Raw genomic sequence first — 15087 nt, 5'->3', positions numbered from 1 at the left:
TTCTAAGTAAGAAGGCCAACATACCACATTGTACTACTGCAATTAAAAGCAATAACGAAGGAAAGATGCATTGTACTACCACATTTCAGGTTCTCTCTCTCATTACTAATTCACCTTTGATTCAGAAGGGATCAGCATAACAGTATCAGAAATTACATCGTCTACAATAGCTTACTACTGCTTTGAAGTGTTTTGAAGGGCAGCTGTACAAATGTACGTGCTCTCCGAAACATTCCAAAAGTATCTGAAGCACTCCAGAGTAGTACCTCCTGAAATAAGGTACTAAGGTACTATTTTGAGGCATTTCAGTTCTTGGTATGTGTGCATGAGGGATAGAGGACCCATAGATCCTTCAGAATCCCACAGTGCTCTGCTCTCCTGCTCCATGGGAAAAGGAGGGCAAGCAGAGGGGGCAGTCTTGCAGGCGCACTGATAAGACTGCCAAAGCATGCAGCCACTAGCTATCACTCCCTGGTTCCAGTTGCACAAACACCTGGGGGCCCATTGCCAATGCTGGGCTCTCCAGCTCCAATCCAGTCTAACTCTCCATGCCAGAGAGGAGGAATAAAGAGGCAGAGGGGATTGGGGATGAAAAACTGAAATCTCAGAAATCCCAAGGCAAGGAGCTGGGCAGTCCCTGCTGCTGTGCCCCTCCCCTCTTTCAGACATCCTTCATGCCATGGGTGTTCCCCTGGCTGTAGAGATTGAGCTGTAACAATTCTTAAATGGTCCAGGGCTGTACATATTTCCCCTAGCTGAAATGCTCCTTTTCTGAAACATTTCCAGGCCTGTTTCATTTGGAAAGTTATAAAAAAATTACTTCCGTCTGCACCCTCAGTCATACCTAAGCATTTCTACTAATCAGGAGGATGTTGCCAAGCAGAAGCAATGTGTAGAGGGTGTGCGCGGGTGCACATGCATCCCGAGCACGGCGGTGCACCCCCTACAAAAAGGCACTGCCAACACTGTCAGCGGCGCCTGTGGGTGGTCGCCGACCCTTGGTCGGTGCTCACTCCCCCTCTCCCAGCCATCAACAGCACCAGCGGTGTCTGTGGGACCTCTGTGCTTACTGCCACCACACTCCCACCACCGCCAGCACAGCCATGCCCCCCCCCAGCCACTGGAGGCATGTGTCGTTCATGTTGCGAAGCCCTCAATAGAGAACTTGAGACCTGTGTTCTCCTCCAAAAATATTTCTAATGAAGGGAAATGAAACAGTCTCATGTCAGCCAAAAGCTTTCCTTAAACAAACGGTGGCACAAAAAGACAAGTTAGTGGATTGTGTTTTCTGGGACCCAGAAAAAAAATAAAAATACATCTACTACAAGGCCAATAGTAGACAGTGATCTCTGAAGTCAGAAACGCCAGTCAGCAGGAGTGTGGCAGAAATGCTGCCGTCTGGGTCTCTCTCCAGGAATCTGTGCCTGTCAGCTGGGGACACTGGGGCCAAATTCCTAAGGGAGGGGGGATTTTCCTCCCTGCCTATGTGACAAAAGCCTGGTGTCTAGGGTGTAGTCCCTCTGGTCACCTGAGTGGGGGGAGGGAAAGGCTCCTGCTCATCTGCCCAGTTAACCAAGGTTGGCGTAGGAGACTTATTGAGGGGTGGGTTTAATTATGCCTAGGAGGCCCCTTGGGTCTGTGGACTAAGAGAGACTATTTTTGGCCCCCGACTTGGGGAAGTACCCCAAGTTCTTGTATTGGGTTGAGTACCTATAGGACTATTAGGCCTGTGTTTTCCCAAGGACACAGGACCTAGACAGTCCCTTCTCAGGGTGGTAGCATCACACATTACCCCTGGACTTTGCAGTGGGGCTCGAAAGCTGGTCTGCCTGGGCTTAGGCACTCCTGGAGAGACACATGGAGTCCGGAAGGTGGATGGGCGTAGTGAGGTGGGAGGCTCAACGCAGGAGCTCCCCCTACTGGCCTGCCACAGCAGTAGGGGAACTTTAATTTTTCTATAAGCACTTCTTGGCAACTGATTTCAGCTTTGTGGACTAACCACAGAAATTCACTCTGGTTTTCCATACGTACAATTAAAATCAACTAAAAAGTGTTGAAGCTGTGATTTTAAAGAGGAATGATGCTCTCAGTTTCATCCAAGTCATTCCACACTTTTACATGTGAAATACAACAAAAGCTGTCCGAAGCAGAGCACATCTGCGTGTGGATGTGGGGCAATATGAGCAATAATATGGACTGAAGCCAACTTTGTACTCCAGACATTGATTGGTAAGTCCTGAATTCCTAAAAGAATCCAGGACAAGAGGAAATCTGGAATTTGGACGCCTGTAGAAATCAATTTACATTTAGGCTACAGAATGACTCATTATGCTGTCTCTATGTAATGTTCCACAAAAATGTCATCATGTGAGCCAAATGAAGAACATCATTAACTGGAAGCAGCACTGACTTCAAGTGGACCAGATGCAATCCTATATCAGGCAGATTTTTTTCAGTTCTCCAAGAAAAGGGAAGAGCCAGACAGCCCATTAAGTCCATTAGTCTCTATATCTTTGCTTTGAATTTACAAGGAAATGAGTCTGGTGATGTATGTTAATTAGGAAAACTCTGTGATACAGAAAGACATAGGCCCATGTTGTGAAACCTTGTGTCACACTCATGTTGGGTGTCCAACATGTTAGTACTAAGGAAACCAAAAAAGTCTTTCCCAAACACATGCTTGAATGATTACCGTATTTTTCGGACCATAAGACGCACCTGACCATAAGACGCACCCAGTTTGACTCATACCGCTTGGTATTACTATTAAAGGGCACCAACCAACCTGACAGGCAAGGCTTTGCATGGCAGGAGAGACTATGTGCGTCTCTCCTGCCATGACAGGCTCCTTGCCTGCCTGTCAGGGCACTGTGCTGCATCACATAGTCCCGGCCGGGACGTTACCTGGTACCATACCTAGCTGCCTCCTGTCTCGACGTTCTAATCCTGTCAGTCTGTCAGTGTCACACACACACACGCAGGGGAGGCGTGCGCTGTGCCGATCATGTGACCTGACTGACTGACTGACATTGAGACTCCAGGAGGCGGGACTTCCCCCACACACACAGCAATCCACAGCATGGGAACGGCAGCGGACAGCGGACAGTAAGCAGGCGCATGGGACCGCAAACAAATGTTCTGGGGTACCACACCTTTGGACCATAAGACGCACCCTCGTTTTCCCCCCACTTTTGGGGGGAAAAAAGTGCGTCTTATGGTCCGAAAAATACGGTACTTTTTTTTGCCATTTCAACCTTAAAATATGGGCTTCCCCCAGATAAATGATTCACTTTTGCTAAACTATTTGCTTCAATGTGATCATAAGCAAGTCTGGTTAAAAGTAAAAGGGAGACTTTCCTTAGTTAATCATAAATAGGGCTTTAGAGAAGAATTTCCACTCAGTCCACATGAATGAATCTTAAGGCTTTGTAGACAAAATGGAGACTTGACACAAAGGATGCTCTATTCCTTAATGTATTTTTTAATAGGGAGAAGATTTAAAGAGTAAACTAAACTAAAGAAACTTATCTCAAGTTCTTATAAACACCTCAGCTGAATGTAATGTATTGTTTTCCCAAGATCTCTGGTATGCGCATACGTTCCTACATACCTGCATACCCACTTTGCTACAGGGCAAGTAAGACTGTTTCACATCTTCCCAACCCCACGTAGTTCCCTATGGACCTCATTTTGTCAAAGTAAAGCAATATCAGCACTAGACACTATGGTACAGGTACCAAGTTATTAAGTCATTGTGCAATCTTGACTATCTGTCTCTGCTCATCTAGTCAGGCCAACTTTCCCTTATATCTACATTTAATGCCAATACCGTTCCTCTATTAAAAGCACAGTCAGCAATCAAAACTTGCTTCCTTACTATTAATATTCCTAGGATTGCTATGATAAGCTTGAGTACTATCTGCCCAGTTTACTTTATGCACTTTGAAAACTTGCTCTATTGTTCCTTTTATGGATAGTTAAGTCAATTCCTCATTTTGAACCAATCCTTTCCCAAGCAACAGTTAGGGCACACAAAATGAAGTGTAGAAGTTGTTTTGCAGTTACTAAATACCAGTCTTCTATACAAGGGTGTTTTGTAAATATTATTTTCAAGTTTAATAGTGAATCATACTTTGTCCTTAACAAACATGGCATATCTCTGGTCTTGACCTCACTTCTCAAACTCTAGCCACTCCCACAATTAAATTAAGCTCCGTATCTTGTAATCAGTTTTAGTCCTGCTGCTAGGTTCACTCACGCCATTAGCCAACAATGCTTCTCTTGCTCTGCCTCAAAGCATTACATTTTCAGCTTTTTCAATGTTTCAGCTTTTTAGTGAAGGACAAGACCTAGATTTTCTCTCTACATGAATTTGTGGCCATTTAGGCCAAATTTAGCTTAGATGTTTTTAAAAAGGATACACCACTTTACCCAGTTTGGCTTTACACAGGATACTTCTAACAGTCTAACAAAGAACAGCCCAAAAGAACACAATTACGCATTCATCTCTGTGTTAAAGTTCTGTTGGGCTACTGTTCGGGGAAACAAATCATTGCATACATCTTAGGGCTGGGTGGAGCTTTGGTAGCTGATTCAATTCGGAGAAGATTTTGCCCAATTTAGGGACCAAATCTCTGAATCTGAATCAAAATCGGGAGACCGATTAAAAGCTACGAATCCATTCAAAGCATCCAAATCAACTTGGAAAAGATTTGGCCTCTTTGGAGATTCGGTCATAGACTAAACAGGCAGCTGATAACTGCCTCCAGCTGGTTTGTTGAGGCAGACGCAGGCACAGCCAAAGGAGCAGTGGGAGAAGCCCCAATGGTTGCCCTGCCTGGCCCCCTCCCCCTCCCGGCACTTAAAAAACAAATAAACAAATAAAAATAAAATAAAATAAACCCCACACTCACCAGCTCTGGCAGCAGCCACTGAGGCCTCTGGGTGCTGTTGGCAGAGCCTCCTGCATAGCACAGGGCAGTGGGGGTCAATGGGAATCACCCCTCCTCCAGCTTCGCACCCAGGTGGCAGCTGCCCCATGGCATTGACACAGCATGGCTCAGCAGGATGCAGTGCGCTGTCTGGGAGCTAGGGTGGCTCCATGCATCACCCAGAGTCCAGCTCCACTCAACCCGAGTGGCCCCAGCTCCCAGGCAGCGTGTGGTGCCTTACTGACCTGTGCTGCACCCATGCCATGAGGCAGGTGCCATGTGGGTGCATGGTGGGGGAGGAGGGGGCTCTGTCACAATCGCCCAGATGCCCCAATCAGTGCTGCTCTGCATCCACTGAATGAGGGGGGTTTTTTTGTTTGTTTGTTTTGTTTTTTTACAAGTGCCAGGACTAGGCTGGGGCTAGGCAGTGGATGGGACTGGGCAGGGCAGCCATGGGTGCTTCTCCTGTGGCTCCCCCCACCTGGGGAGAGGCAGAGGAGCTGTGGGAGAATATGCAGCTGCCTGGCTGTGCCTGCTTCTCCCTAGCCGATCCGAAATCACCGAATCTCTCCGAATCAGCGGTGAATCTTCTGAAGCTGGTCAGGACAGTGATCCAAATATCTGAATCGAATCACTGTCCTCCAAATTGGCCAAATCTGAATCCGAATCAAATACTTCCCTATTCGCACAAGCCTAATATACATCTGCTCTATTTGATCAAAATATTCTCACAATGCTTTCTGACATCTCATCACCACAAATCTGCATTTTCCATTTGCCACAGAAAAATGCAAGAAAATGCGATTAAATCAACATCTATATTTACCAAAGCATCTATAATCCTTCCAGCATTATATTGGCAGTAGCCAAGTTTCAAGTAACCTCAAAGATTTAATGACTTACTCATAAGCTAGCTCTTAAAACAGGAATTACTTACTGGGAACAGTTGAAGATGGCAGAGCACTTTTTCTAAGTAGGCGGGATAAACCTTGTTGTGTGATTCAGCTTCTCATTCAACAGCTGCATTCAAGCCATGGTTCAGTGCAAATGAACCACAGTGTTGAGCATCATTAGATTATTTTCAGTAATTCATTACTGGCACTTTAACATTAAAAAAAAATGTATTGGCACTACTTTTTGTATTCCAATCAACACAACAGTGGCTACTAGGTATTCTGTATTTGGGGCTCTGACATTTTACAGCAGGGGTTTTCAACCTTTTTTAACAAGTGTACCCCTTTTGCCTCAAAGTTTCAGCTCATGTACCCCTTAATATTTTTTTCTTGGTTTTAAGTGGGGGGGGCACAGACTGAGGCCCCCATGGTGAAGGAGGGAGTGGGGCTAAGGCAGGAGCAGGGCCAGGCGCTGCACAGCTAGTGCGGAGCATGAACCCGAGAGTGGTTCATCCAGGGGGAATGTTGGGGGTCAGTTCCTGCTGCTGCGCGCATGCTGGTGGAGATGCAGGGGTCATGTGCCCCCCAAATCATGTGTGTGGGGCGGAGGCAGCTGCTGCTGCTGCAGGCTGGACTCTGCAACCCGCTGCCCCAAGAGCTGTGCAACACCATGTGCCTGCTGCAGCTGGGTGGGCAGGGGACAGACAGACACAGACACCCCCAGCAGGTAAGTGTGTGTGTGGGGGAAGGGGTGGAGTGGGAAGAGGGAAGGGGCTAGCGGGGGAAGATCAAGAAGTGGGGTTGGGTGCGTGTCACTATGCCCAGTCTCAGGAGCAGGGCTGGGGAGGCGAGGGCAGCAGTGCCCCTCTGTGGGGCACACGCTGTGTGGGGCTCACATGCGGTGGCTGCCATCTCCACTGCTGCGTTCCATGATGCTTTCCTGTGGCCTGTCACACGTGTGGCTCCTCAGGCAGCTGATGGGCAGCATGACAGATGCAAGTTGTCATCAGCCCACAGACCTGCACGTGTGACTGGCTGCAGGAATGTGGCATGGGACACGGCAGCAGCAGCACAGGATGCTGGTGGTGGCAGCTGCTGTGTGTAAACCACCCCCACCCCCAGCCAGGTGGAGTGTGTGGTCTGCAGAAAGGAACCACTGCGCTCGCCCCCTCAGCTCTGCTCCTGGGACTGGCACAGAGCAAGCTGAGGTGGGGGGTGGGGAGGCACTGTATAGAGTCGGAAGCGCCCGGTGCACCCGTCCCCCAGGTAAGCAAAGTATGGGAAGGCACCAGGGAAGACGCCGCCATCATGTCCCAGAGTGCAGTCCATTCCTGCCCATCTGCTGGCCCATGCATACCCCCTATGGCCTTTTTAAGTACCCCTGGGGGTATGCATACCCCTGGTTGACAACCCCTGTTTTCTTTTTATATTTCATTCTATTTCAAGCATTTCAGTTAAACTGTAGATCTTTAACACAGGACTTTTTACACACTTTTGCCTTCTGGACAGCCTACTTATATCTGTTACCATTATTTTTGGATTTCCTAGTTTATAAATGGCTTACTTTTTTTTTTTTTTTAATTGCCCCAGTTTCATTACAATGTGGGTTCACAAATATTGATGCGAGAGGGCTGTAACTAACCTGTTGAACATCCTGTTGAAAAACACACAGCTGAAGCCGCTGGTGCAGGCGAACCTTCCGATGCTGCCAGATGTTCTCCAACTGTCGCTGGTGGTGCAAGACTTCATGGATGACATCAAGAACATGATGCACTGCCTTGGAGTAGTTAGCAGAGGCTGTTAGTGAGTCAGAACTCCCAGGAGTCAAAGGTCGCTGAAGTTTGTCAAGTAATGACTTCCCATCTTGACTCACCTAACCAAAAGGAATGAAGAATAGTCTTTGTTAGAAGCTTATTAGTTAAAACAGGGTGTGTCTACATGTGGACTTTAATGTGCAGTGGCCTATTTTACTAAGCATTACATTGTCATGCTAGTATGCAGTAAAATTAGGCTACTGCACATTAAGTGTCACTAGAATTGTATCCACTGCCACTACTGTGCATTAGGTAGCCTAACACACATTTAGTTAATACCTCACATTAGCGGTACTAAATTTAATGTGTAGTAGCAAAAATGCATTAATGAACATATAGGTACACACAGTTATGTACACTGTTTCATTAAAAGAAGTCTCAGCAATTAGCCCTCTCTCCTATCCAGGTATTGAAACATGCTGTAACCTATTTTACAAACATCTTAATTTATGCTACCCAACTTCCCTGTATAGACAGACTATTTGAGGAGTTGCCTATTGAAATACTCATCTTCCTAGTAACTCTGATGTAACTGAGAATTAAGGGGAGAGATAGCTTTAACTCGGGACTCTTGATTTATCATGCTTAACACGCACAATTGCTTTTGATTTACTTCAGTAAATTGAACCAAGGTGTTTGTATCAAGAATCATTTAAAAAAAATGACGTTACTCCACTTGAATACTGACATTTATGGCAAAGACAGATCAAGTAAAATTCATCAATTTCATCTTGATTCTTCAATGTGAATCATGTAGAAACAAAATTAATTAATATGGCAAAACTTTGTGTTTTCACTTTCACAAGCTGAGGAAAAGCAGCAGTGACCACATAAAATAGTTGGTTTGAATTAATATTGAACATATTTCAGCTATTAAAGAAATTAATTTTCAAAGACTAATTCCAAATATGATCCTGTCACTTGTACAATGGAATCTGGTGAGCTAACAAACTGCACCACTGTGGAAGGAGGTCTGTTTATGACTGGCAAGTAGGAACATCTCAACTGTTTCATGAGAACTAAACTGTAAAAGCAGTCAACATCCCAGGTGATGATACCTCCATGGCCCCCAACAAAAAATGTACAGACATACTCTTTTTCACTTTTTACCTTCGGGGTCTTATTTGGGGACCACTACTCCACAGCCAAATAGCTCCTCCCAGAAATGCATTCTTCTATTAATAACAGAAGGAGGAGCGTGGGGGGCAGGGGCAGGGAGGGAGTGGTTCTCCATCTTCCATTAAAAGCTTTATACTTTCAATAGCTAAGGATACACCTAGCAGCAGCAAACTGACTAGAATAACACTGACACCTGTCCAGTAATTGAACTTAAGGGTTTTTTTCTCTGCTTCAGTTTCCTTGCTATGTTTTTGCTATTGAATCTCAATCAACTTTTCTGTTGTTAATCTCAACTGCTCTTTCCACATATGAAATCACACTCAAGTCCACCTTGCACACTCCCATAAAAATATGATTTAGCAGGGTTAGCACTTGGCTGAGCAAGAATATCAAGCTTCAGCTTCCTTTTTTCTATGAAGAAATTATCCCAGTAACTGAAGAAGTTCACAGAAATGGAGTGGATACTTCCCTTACAGGAAAATTTCTCTCAAAAGTTTAAATAAAGTAGGTGGTTAAAAAGGTTGTTTCAAAGACAATATTGAGGCTCCCCTAATTCTTCTAAGATGTTTGCCATTTAAGTGATATCAAGATACTATATTTTACACAAAATTAATCTAATATCTAATCTCCCAAGTCACTTCCCTCCCTCCACTCCATAAAGGCTTGTGGGAATGTTCAGCCTCTTGAAAGAGCTGAACACTCCCACACTGTTAGCTTTACACTGTTAAAACTTGTCTTTGCTTTTAGTTTGACCCCTTTTTGGTACGTATTTCATTTAGTTTCCTACACTAAGCCCAGGTCTATGCTTATGTTGACAATACTAGGAACATCTGGAATGTACAATACCAGCAGGATTTGTACACCACAACATTTATTTCTGTAGTATTCCCAAGCTGAATTTTACAATATAGTGCAAGATGTTTGTTAGCAAACATTTGACCTTTTTAAGTTATCTTGACAGAACATGCCTTAATTTAAGAGAGGCTTTTGTACATTTTCATTCTGTAACATGTACTTACCTTGGCAAGACTGTATAAAAGCAACTCACCAAAATATAAACAAAAAGCAAGAAAGCTAAATACAGACCAACATCATGAGTTGTCAATGTGTTTCCAAACACACTGAAATACTTAGTACATAGTACAGTGTGGTATCAAAAAATTTAGGAGTCTAAGGCCAAAAAGCTATTCCTATTAGTGAACCACCAATAGCAGCATCACCAAAGACTGAGATCCCCTCTATACATTATAGGCATTGCACAATTACCTGGTTAATTGTGTAATTACTTTAAGATGAGCTACACATGCAAAGTAGCTATCACACCATTAAAAGCTCCAACAAGCTATAAAGTTAGACCTCGAAAATATGTATTAACTTTATAGATAGTTGCTATCAAGCTTTAATTGGCACGTGTAGCAGAGTCTCCTCTGAAACGGAGCCCCATCAGCTGACAGGGCTCTCAGCTGAAGGGTGTATTGGGCCCAGTGTGAAACTCACACAGGACTCCTAGCTGTGCATTGCCCCTATGGCTGGAAGCATGTCCAGCTGTGGGAGCCTGCTTTTTACCAACGTAGCAGGAGCCCACCCTGGGGTCCCCCTACACCAGCAATAAGGCGTTACTAGATCCAATGTGCGATCCCACAACCTCATTTCTTGCCCTGCATGTGACATGGCAGGAGGCACAATTGTATGGATCATGCATTAGAGCCAATCGTACCTTTACCTGCATGTGTCGAGGGAGCTTGATTGAACAGGTCAATCTTTAGGGTTAAGTTGCTAATATTTCCCCCAACAGCACATTGTTCTTATGAACACTGGAGGAAAAACCTGACCCATTTAATCTTGCTTCTGATAGATTTGCATAGAAGGGAAATTGGAAAATTTCATTTTAACGTAGTTTAGAATTATTATTAACATTATCAGAATTATTATCAACATTATTCAGAAGTCCCCAGACATACATTACATTTGTCACACCATATTCAGCTGCTGTAGCATAACAAAAAGCAACTGTTCACACATTTATGCTTCTTTGTTATGGTTAACTATTCTTCAACAAATTTAATGTGATACAGAGCCCAGCTTCGTCCTCCAGCATCCTGGAATGCATTGCTTCCCACTCCCACCCCTGTCAAATCCAAGGGAACAGTTTGTTTGTCACTGAAGCCTACCGGGCTCAGGGTGGGGCAGCAGAGGCTACTTGTGAGTACACCTAGTGCTGTCCAGCATGAAGGCAAGAGGGCAGGCTCCACATGCCCCATTCACCCCTCCAGGCTTGCACAAGTGCATTCAGCAGCAGCACGTCACCTGGGGGCAAATGTCCCTACTAATACTTCTTTCCTCAGCCAGGTGGACAATCAACTGGAGTCTGGCAGAAATGCAAAACCTTCATGCTATCTGGGATAAAGAGGAAAAGCAGTGGTCCCTGAGGACAGGCCACTAACAGGGTCATGTTTGAATGCATTGCTGATAAAATGGCAGCTCAGGGCCCCATGCAAAACTGGCAGCAGTACTTGTTGCAAACAAAGGTCCTCAGAGCAAACCATAACATGGAAGCTGGTTGCCCAAGACAGTGGTAGCACATGGGAGGCAGTGAGTTTCTGGCTGTTGTCGTTACAGTGGCAGCTGTCATCTTTCTGTCTGTCCCCGACAACAAATTGGTTCCCTGGGCTGCTGCCTTAGGTGCACTGCCTTAGCTACCTTACTGCCTCAGAGCCAGGTACAGGTAGGCCAACACTGCAACCCATGTGACAGGTACCCAGAGGATGACCTACCTTACTATGCAGAGCTCTCCCTCATCTTTGTGGCAGACTACTTGGTCAAGCTTCAGAACATGGATGACATTACTGTCTGCCCAAAATAATGAGGATGTGAGTGACTAAAAAGATAGAGGGGGAAGAAAGCTTCCTCCAGAGGTACCAACCACTCCTGGATAAGGAGCAGAAGAATATGCTGGCATCCAAGGACAGGTGCATCCACAGTTCCAACAGTAGAGTCATACAGTTTTCATTGCTTCCCACTGATAAGAGAGGTCCCTATACCTCACAGCATGCCCTGAGGTCACTGTTTCTCCAACCTGGGCCCTCTGCTTAGCATGCCATCAGTGACATCCCAGACCCTCGCAGAAGACCCTGGTGTCATGAAACTTCCCTATCCCCCTCCAACACCAATCTATAATATGATGAAGAACCTCTTTCTGTTCATTGTAATTCAAGCTGAGGGCGTTGGAGATGGATGAAGATATGAGTTTCATCAGGTCAAAACTTCCAGGGGATTGTTGAGGTGGAGGAGTTAAGCAACAGACTGGCAGCTGGCAGCACTGGTAAGCTTCAAGATCATGATGGTGACATGCTTCCTGATGGAGAGGGACAGTTTAACCCTCAAGTTCTGCTGCTCAAGGATGGAGGCCAGCATCTTGCAGACCTCAAGGGGAGGGGCACAGCACATCCAGAAGTTCTACTGCCACGGAACACTGTCTCATCTCCCCAAGATGATATGCTCCCATCAGTTAGCTTGTGTCCTGAGCCCTGAAGTGATGTGGCACACTTTGCAACTGGTCCCACAGCAGTAGCCACTTGCATGCTTTAAGGCCTTATTCTCATCCACCAGGCATGTGTCAGTGGACACAAGCAGACAACAGAGCTCAAAGATCTGTCTTTGCAGCGCATGAACTCTCTCCTCATTGACGTGCATTTGCTGCATGCCAGCCTGCACAGGCAGCAGTAAGCCATGACTCTTGTCCTAGATTATGATAATAACAAAACAGCTCCACAGTGTAGTAGAATGGGAGTCACAGGGGCAATCTGAATCCATTCTGGGTTCAGAGACCAACTCATGGGGCTCTGGAAAGAACAGAGAATAAGCATACTTTGCAGCACCATGCAAAGGTGGATTGGGTGTGCTTTAAGTCTTGGCTGGATAGCCAATTAGCACTTTCCTGTGCTCAGCTGTTTCCAGCAACTTCTGGAGGAAGGAGCTGCTGCACAGCATGCTGGGAGTTAGCAAACTGCTTCCATATGCTGGTAGCACCATTCTGCAAGCTGCTTCCCTCCTTCCACACAAACAGAGAAGTAGGGCTTTAAACATGTGAAAATACACGTCACACTATATTTCTGTGGTGACTCAACATTCTGCAGTATCTGTAGTGTGACAATTTTAACATGTCTGAGGATTTAAAGCCTATAGCTCATCTGTGAATACATTCGTCATCTCCTAAATTCTGACTTCTGTCTCCTAAGATTGACTCTTGAAAACATGGGAAGTGCTTTCCTTAGGAATGCTGCACGTGTGTTGATGCAGGCTAGTTTACAATGCTTTTCTGCTGCTGTCAAAACCAAGATGCTGATTATGTTTTGTCAAGCAATATACGCATGACACTTCAACTTCAGTTCTCTTTCAATAATTTTGAAGTAATACTTTCTAACATCTTAAATGCTTTAGTATGAGCTTTTTCCATAGGAATTTCAAGAATTATTGCCAACCTAATTATTTTTAAAGATGGAATCATAATGCTATTAGGAGGTAATAATGCCTCTTTAAAAAGGCCCTCATACTTCATATAATGTCTAAACTGTTGGCCCCAAACAACCTGTAAGAGAAGCACTCTGGTTTTAGTTTGTTGGTTGAAAATGCTTCTCAGGGGAAGGGGGGGGGGGGTGGAAAAGGACAAACCAGCAAGAAAGTTAAAAAGTTTGAAGCAAAGATTAGAAAAAGCCAGAACTTAAAAAATTAAGACTGAGAGTTTGCCTTTCAGTTGCATACTTAAAAGAACAACAACCATTTTTGTTGCTATTTTTCTTGTCTTTTCTTCCTTTATGATGAAACCTTAATACCATTTCTTCTTGTGCAGTTTGCCCCAGAATAAGATATACACCTAGTTTTTGAAAGGCAAACAAAAAAAAGATCTTTTCTTGTACGTAGTAACTGAGAGTGCCTATACGTCTGCAGTGAGGCTGCTCCAACGCACTGTAATTACAACACGTCAGAGTAGACTTGATTGAGTCTGCCGGAGCATGGTAATTATCATGCTCAGCAGACTCCAGTGTAATGTCTATCTGCGTCCCCACATTGAAAAATGGTGGCGGGGCACTTTAACTAAAATTTGTTCAGTGAGCTTTAGTTAAAAGCTTTAGTTTAGTTAGTTATTAGCAGGGACGCTGATAAGCAGCAGAAAATGTTCTCACCTCTTTCTTCATATATAATCTGTGGTTCAATTTCCAGCAGCTGGTTTTTGGAAAAAAGGTGTGTTGTTTTATCTGAGAAAATACTTATTACTCATATGTACTACAAAAAAGCCAGCAATGTAATAGAATAAATAAGCTACCTACCTCAGAATAAGCCAGAGTGATATGTTCATATATTCCTTGATGATGATGAATCGCGTCTTCTAAATCTTGTAGCTCGGATGGAAGTTCTACTTCACCACAAGCCTTACACCATGAATCCACATTGCTCATGTACTAGAAATCAAGAAACCACATTTTGTTATTTCAAGTTATACCTGAAGCAGGGCCCTGTCAGTAAGAAAAAGAAATGACATTATAGGGGTGTCTTTTTTATGCTGATGGCGGTGTCTCTTTTGAGGGGGGGGTGGAGGATGGGACACAAAATTGGATAATTCAAGTTGTTTGCGTTCACAGATTAAATGGTTTCTGGAATATGACCTCTCTTCAAAGCCTACCTGAAACTACATCCTTGGTTTTATACTTTTGGGAGTAGTTCACACAAAGACCAATAAGTCAGAATGAGTTTAACGCTACAAATTCCAATTTGAAATCTCTGGCATTAGTCTTGTTAAACACGTTTGGCCACCTAACACTGTTAATATGGTATGGTTCCCTGCAGCACTCCTGAAAGGATGTCAAGGCACCCCTCAGTGCTGTGGCACCCTGGTTGAGAATCAATTACTTTACTATACTATGGGCACTCTGCCCATGTGAGTATAAGTCATGCTCTAACTTACTGAACACATAACTTACTTGTGAAGGCAAGTCCTAAACCTGTTTTGCTGTTATTCACAGTAGGAAGCACATGAGGGTATAACCCTAAGAGTAGGCAAATATGGAAGCTCTAAAATAAATAAATAAATAAATAAAAAACTAATCCAATTTTCATGTAAACTAAAGTCCTATATGCAAAGCAAGCCATTTCCTATTTTCAAGTGTTAAAAGGCAGTCCGTTCCCTTAATATCCCTACTGTCCATCTAAAGGCCAATAAACCACAGCCAATTTTTCTAGAGAGAGAATATTAGAATCTATCACAGCTAACTGTTAAATCAACACTGCTGAAACAGCAATTAAGGGGGGCTAATTCAATTAGTCCCAGCAGAC

The 15087-nt window shown here is 44.3% G+C and overlaps 1 protein-coding gene across 4 annotated transcripts in view; it reads right to left on the bottom strand.

The window, feature by feature from the left end:
• TRIO (trio Rho guanine nucleotide exchange factor) overlaps nucleotides 1-15087 on the bottom strand; it is a 394215-nt gene that overhangs the window by 211129 nt on the left and 167999 nt on the right. For all 4 annotated transcript variants that reach the window (XR_016442705.1, XM_090049848.1, XM_090049849.1 and 1 more), the window contains 2 exons: nucleotides 14085-14216; nucleotides 7467-7697 (listed from right to left, as the gene is read on the bottom strand). Coding sequence is in view for 3 of the 4 variants with exons in the window: in XM_090049848.1 (XP_089905974.1) it covers nucleotides 7467-7697; nucleotides 14085-14216 (363 nt within the window). In the remaining variant the exon portion in view is untranslated. The remainder of the gene's footprint in view (nucleotides 1-7466; nucleotides 7698-14084; nucleotides 14217-15087) is intronic.

The sequence above is a fragment of the Crocodylus siamensis genome, chromosome 5, assembly GCF_052110815.1.
Source record: "Crocodylus siamensis isolate JL-2025a chromosome 5, ASM5211081v1, whole genome shotgun sequence".
Lineage (NCBI taxonomy): Eukaryota > Metazoa > Chordata > Crocodylia > Crocodylidae > Crocodylus > Crocodylus siamensis.
Note: the sequence above shows the minus strand (reverse complement) of the source record. Positions and strands in the feature narration are given on the sequence as shown.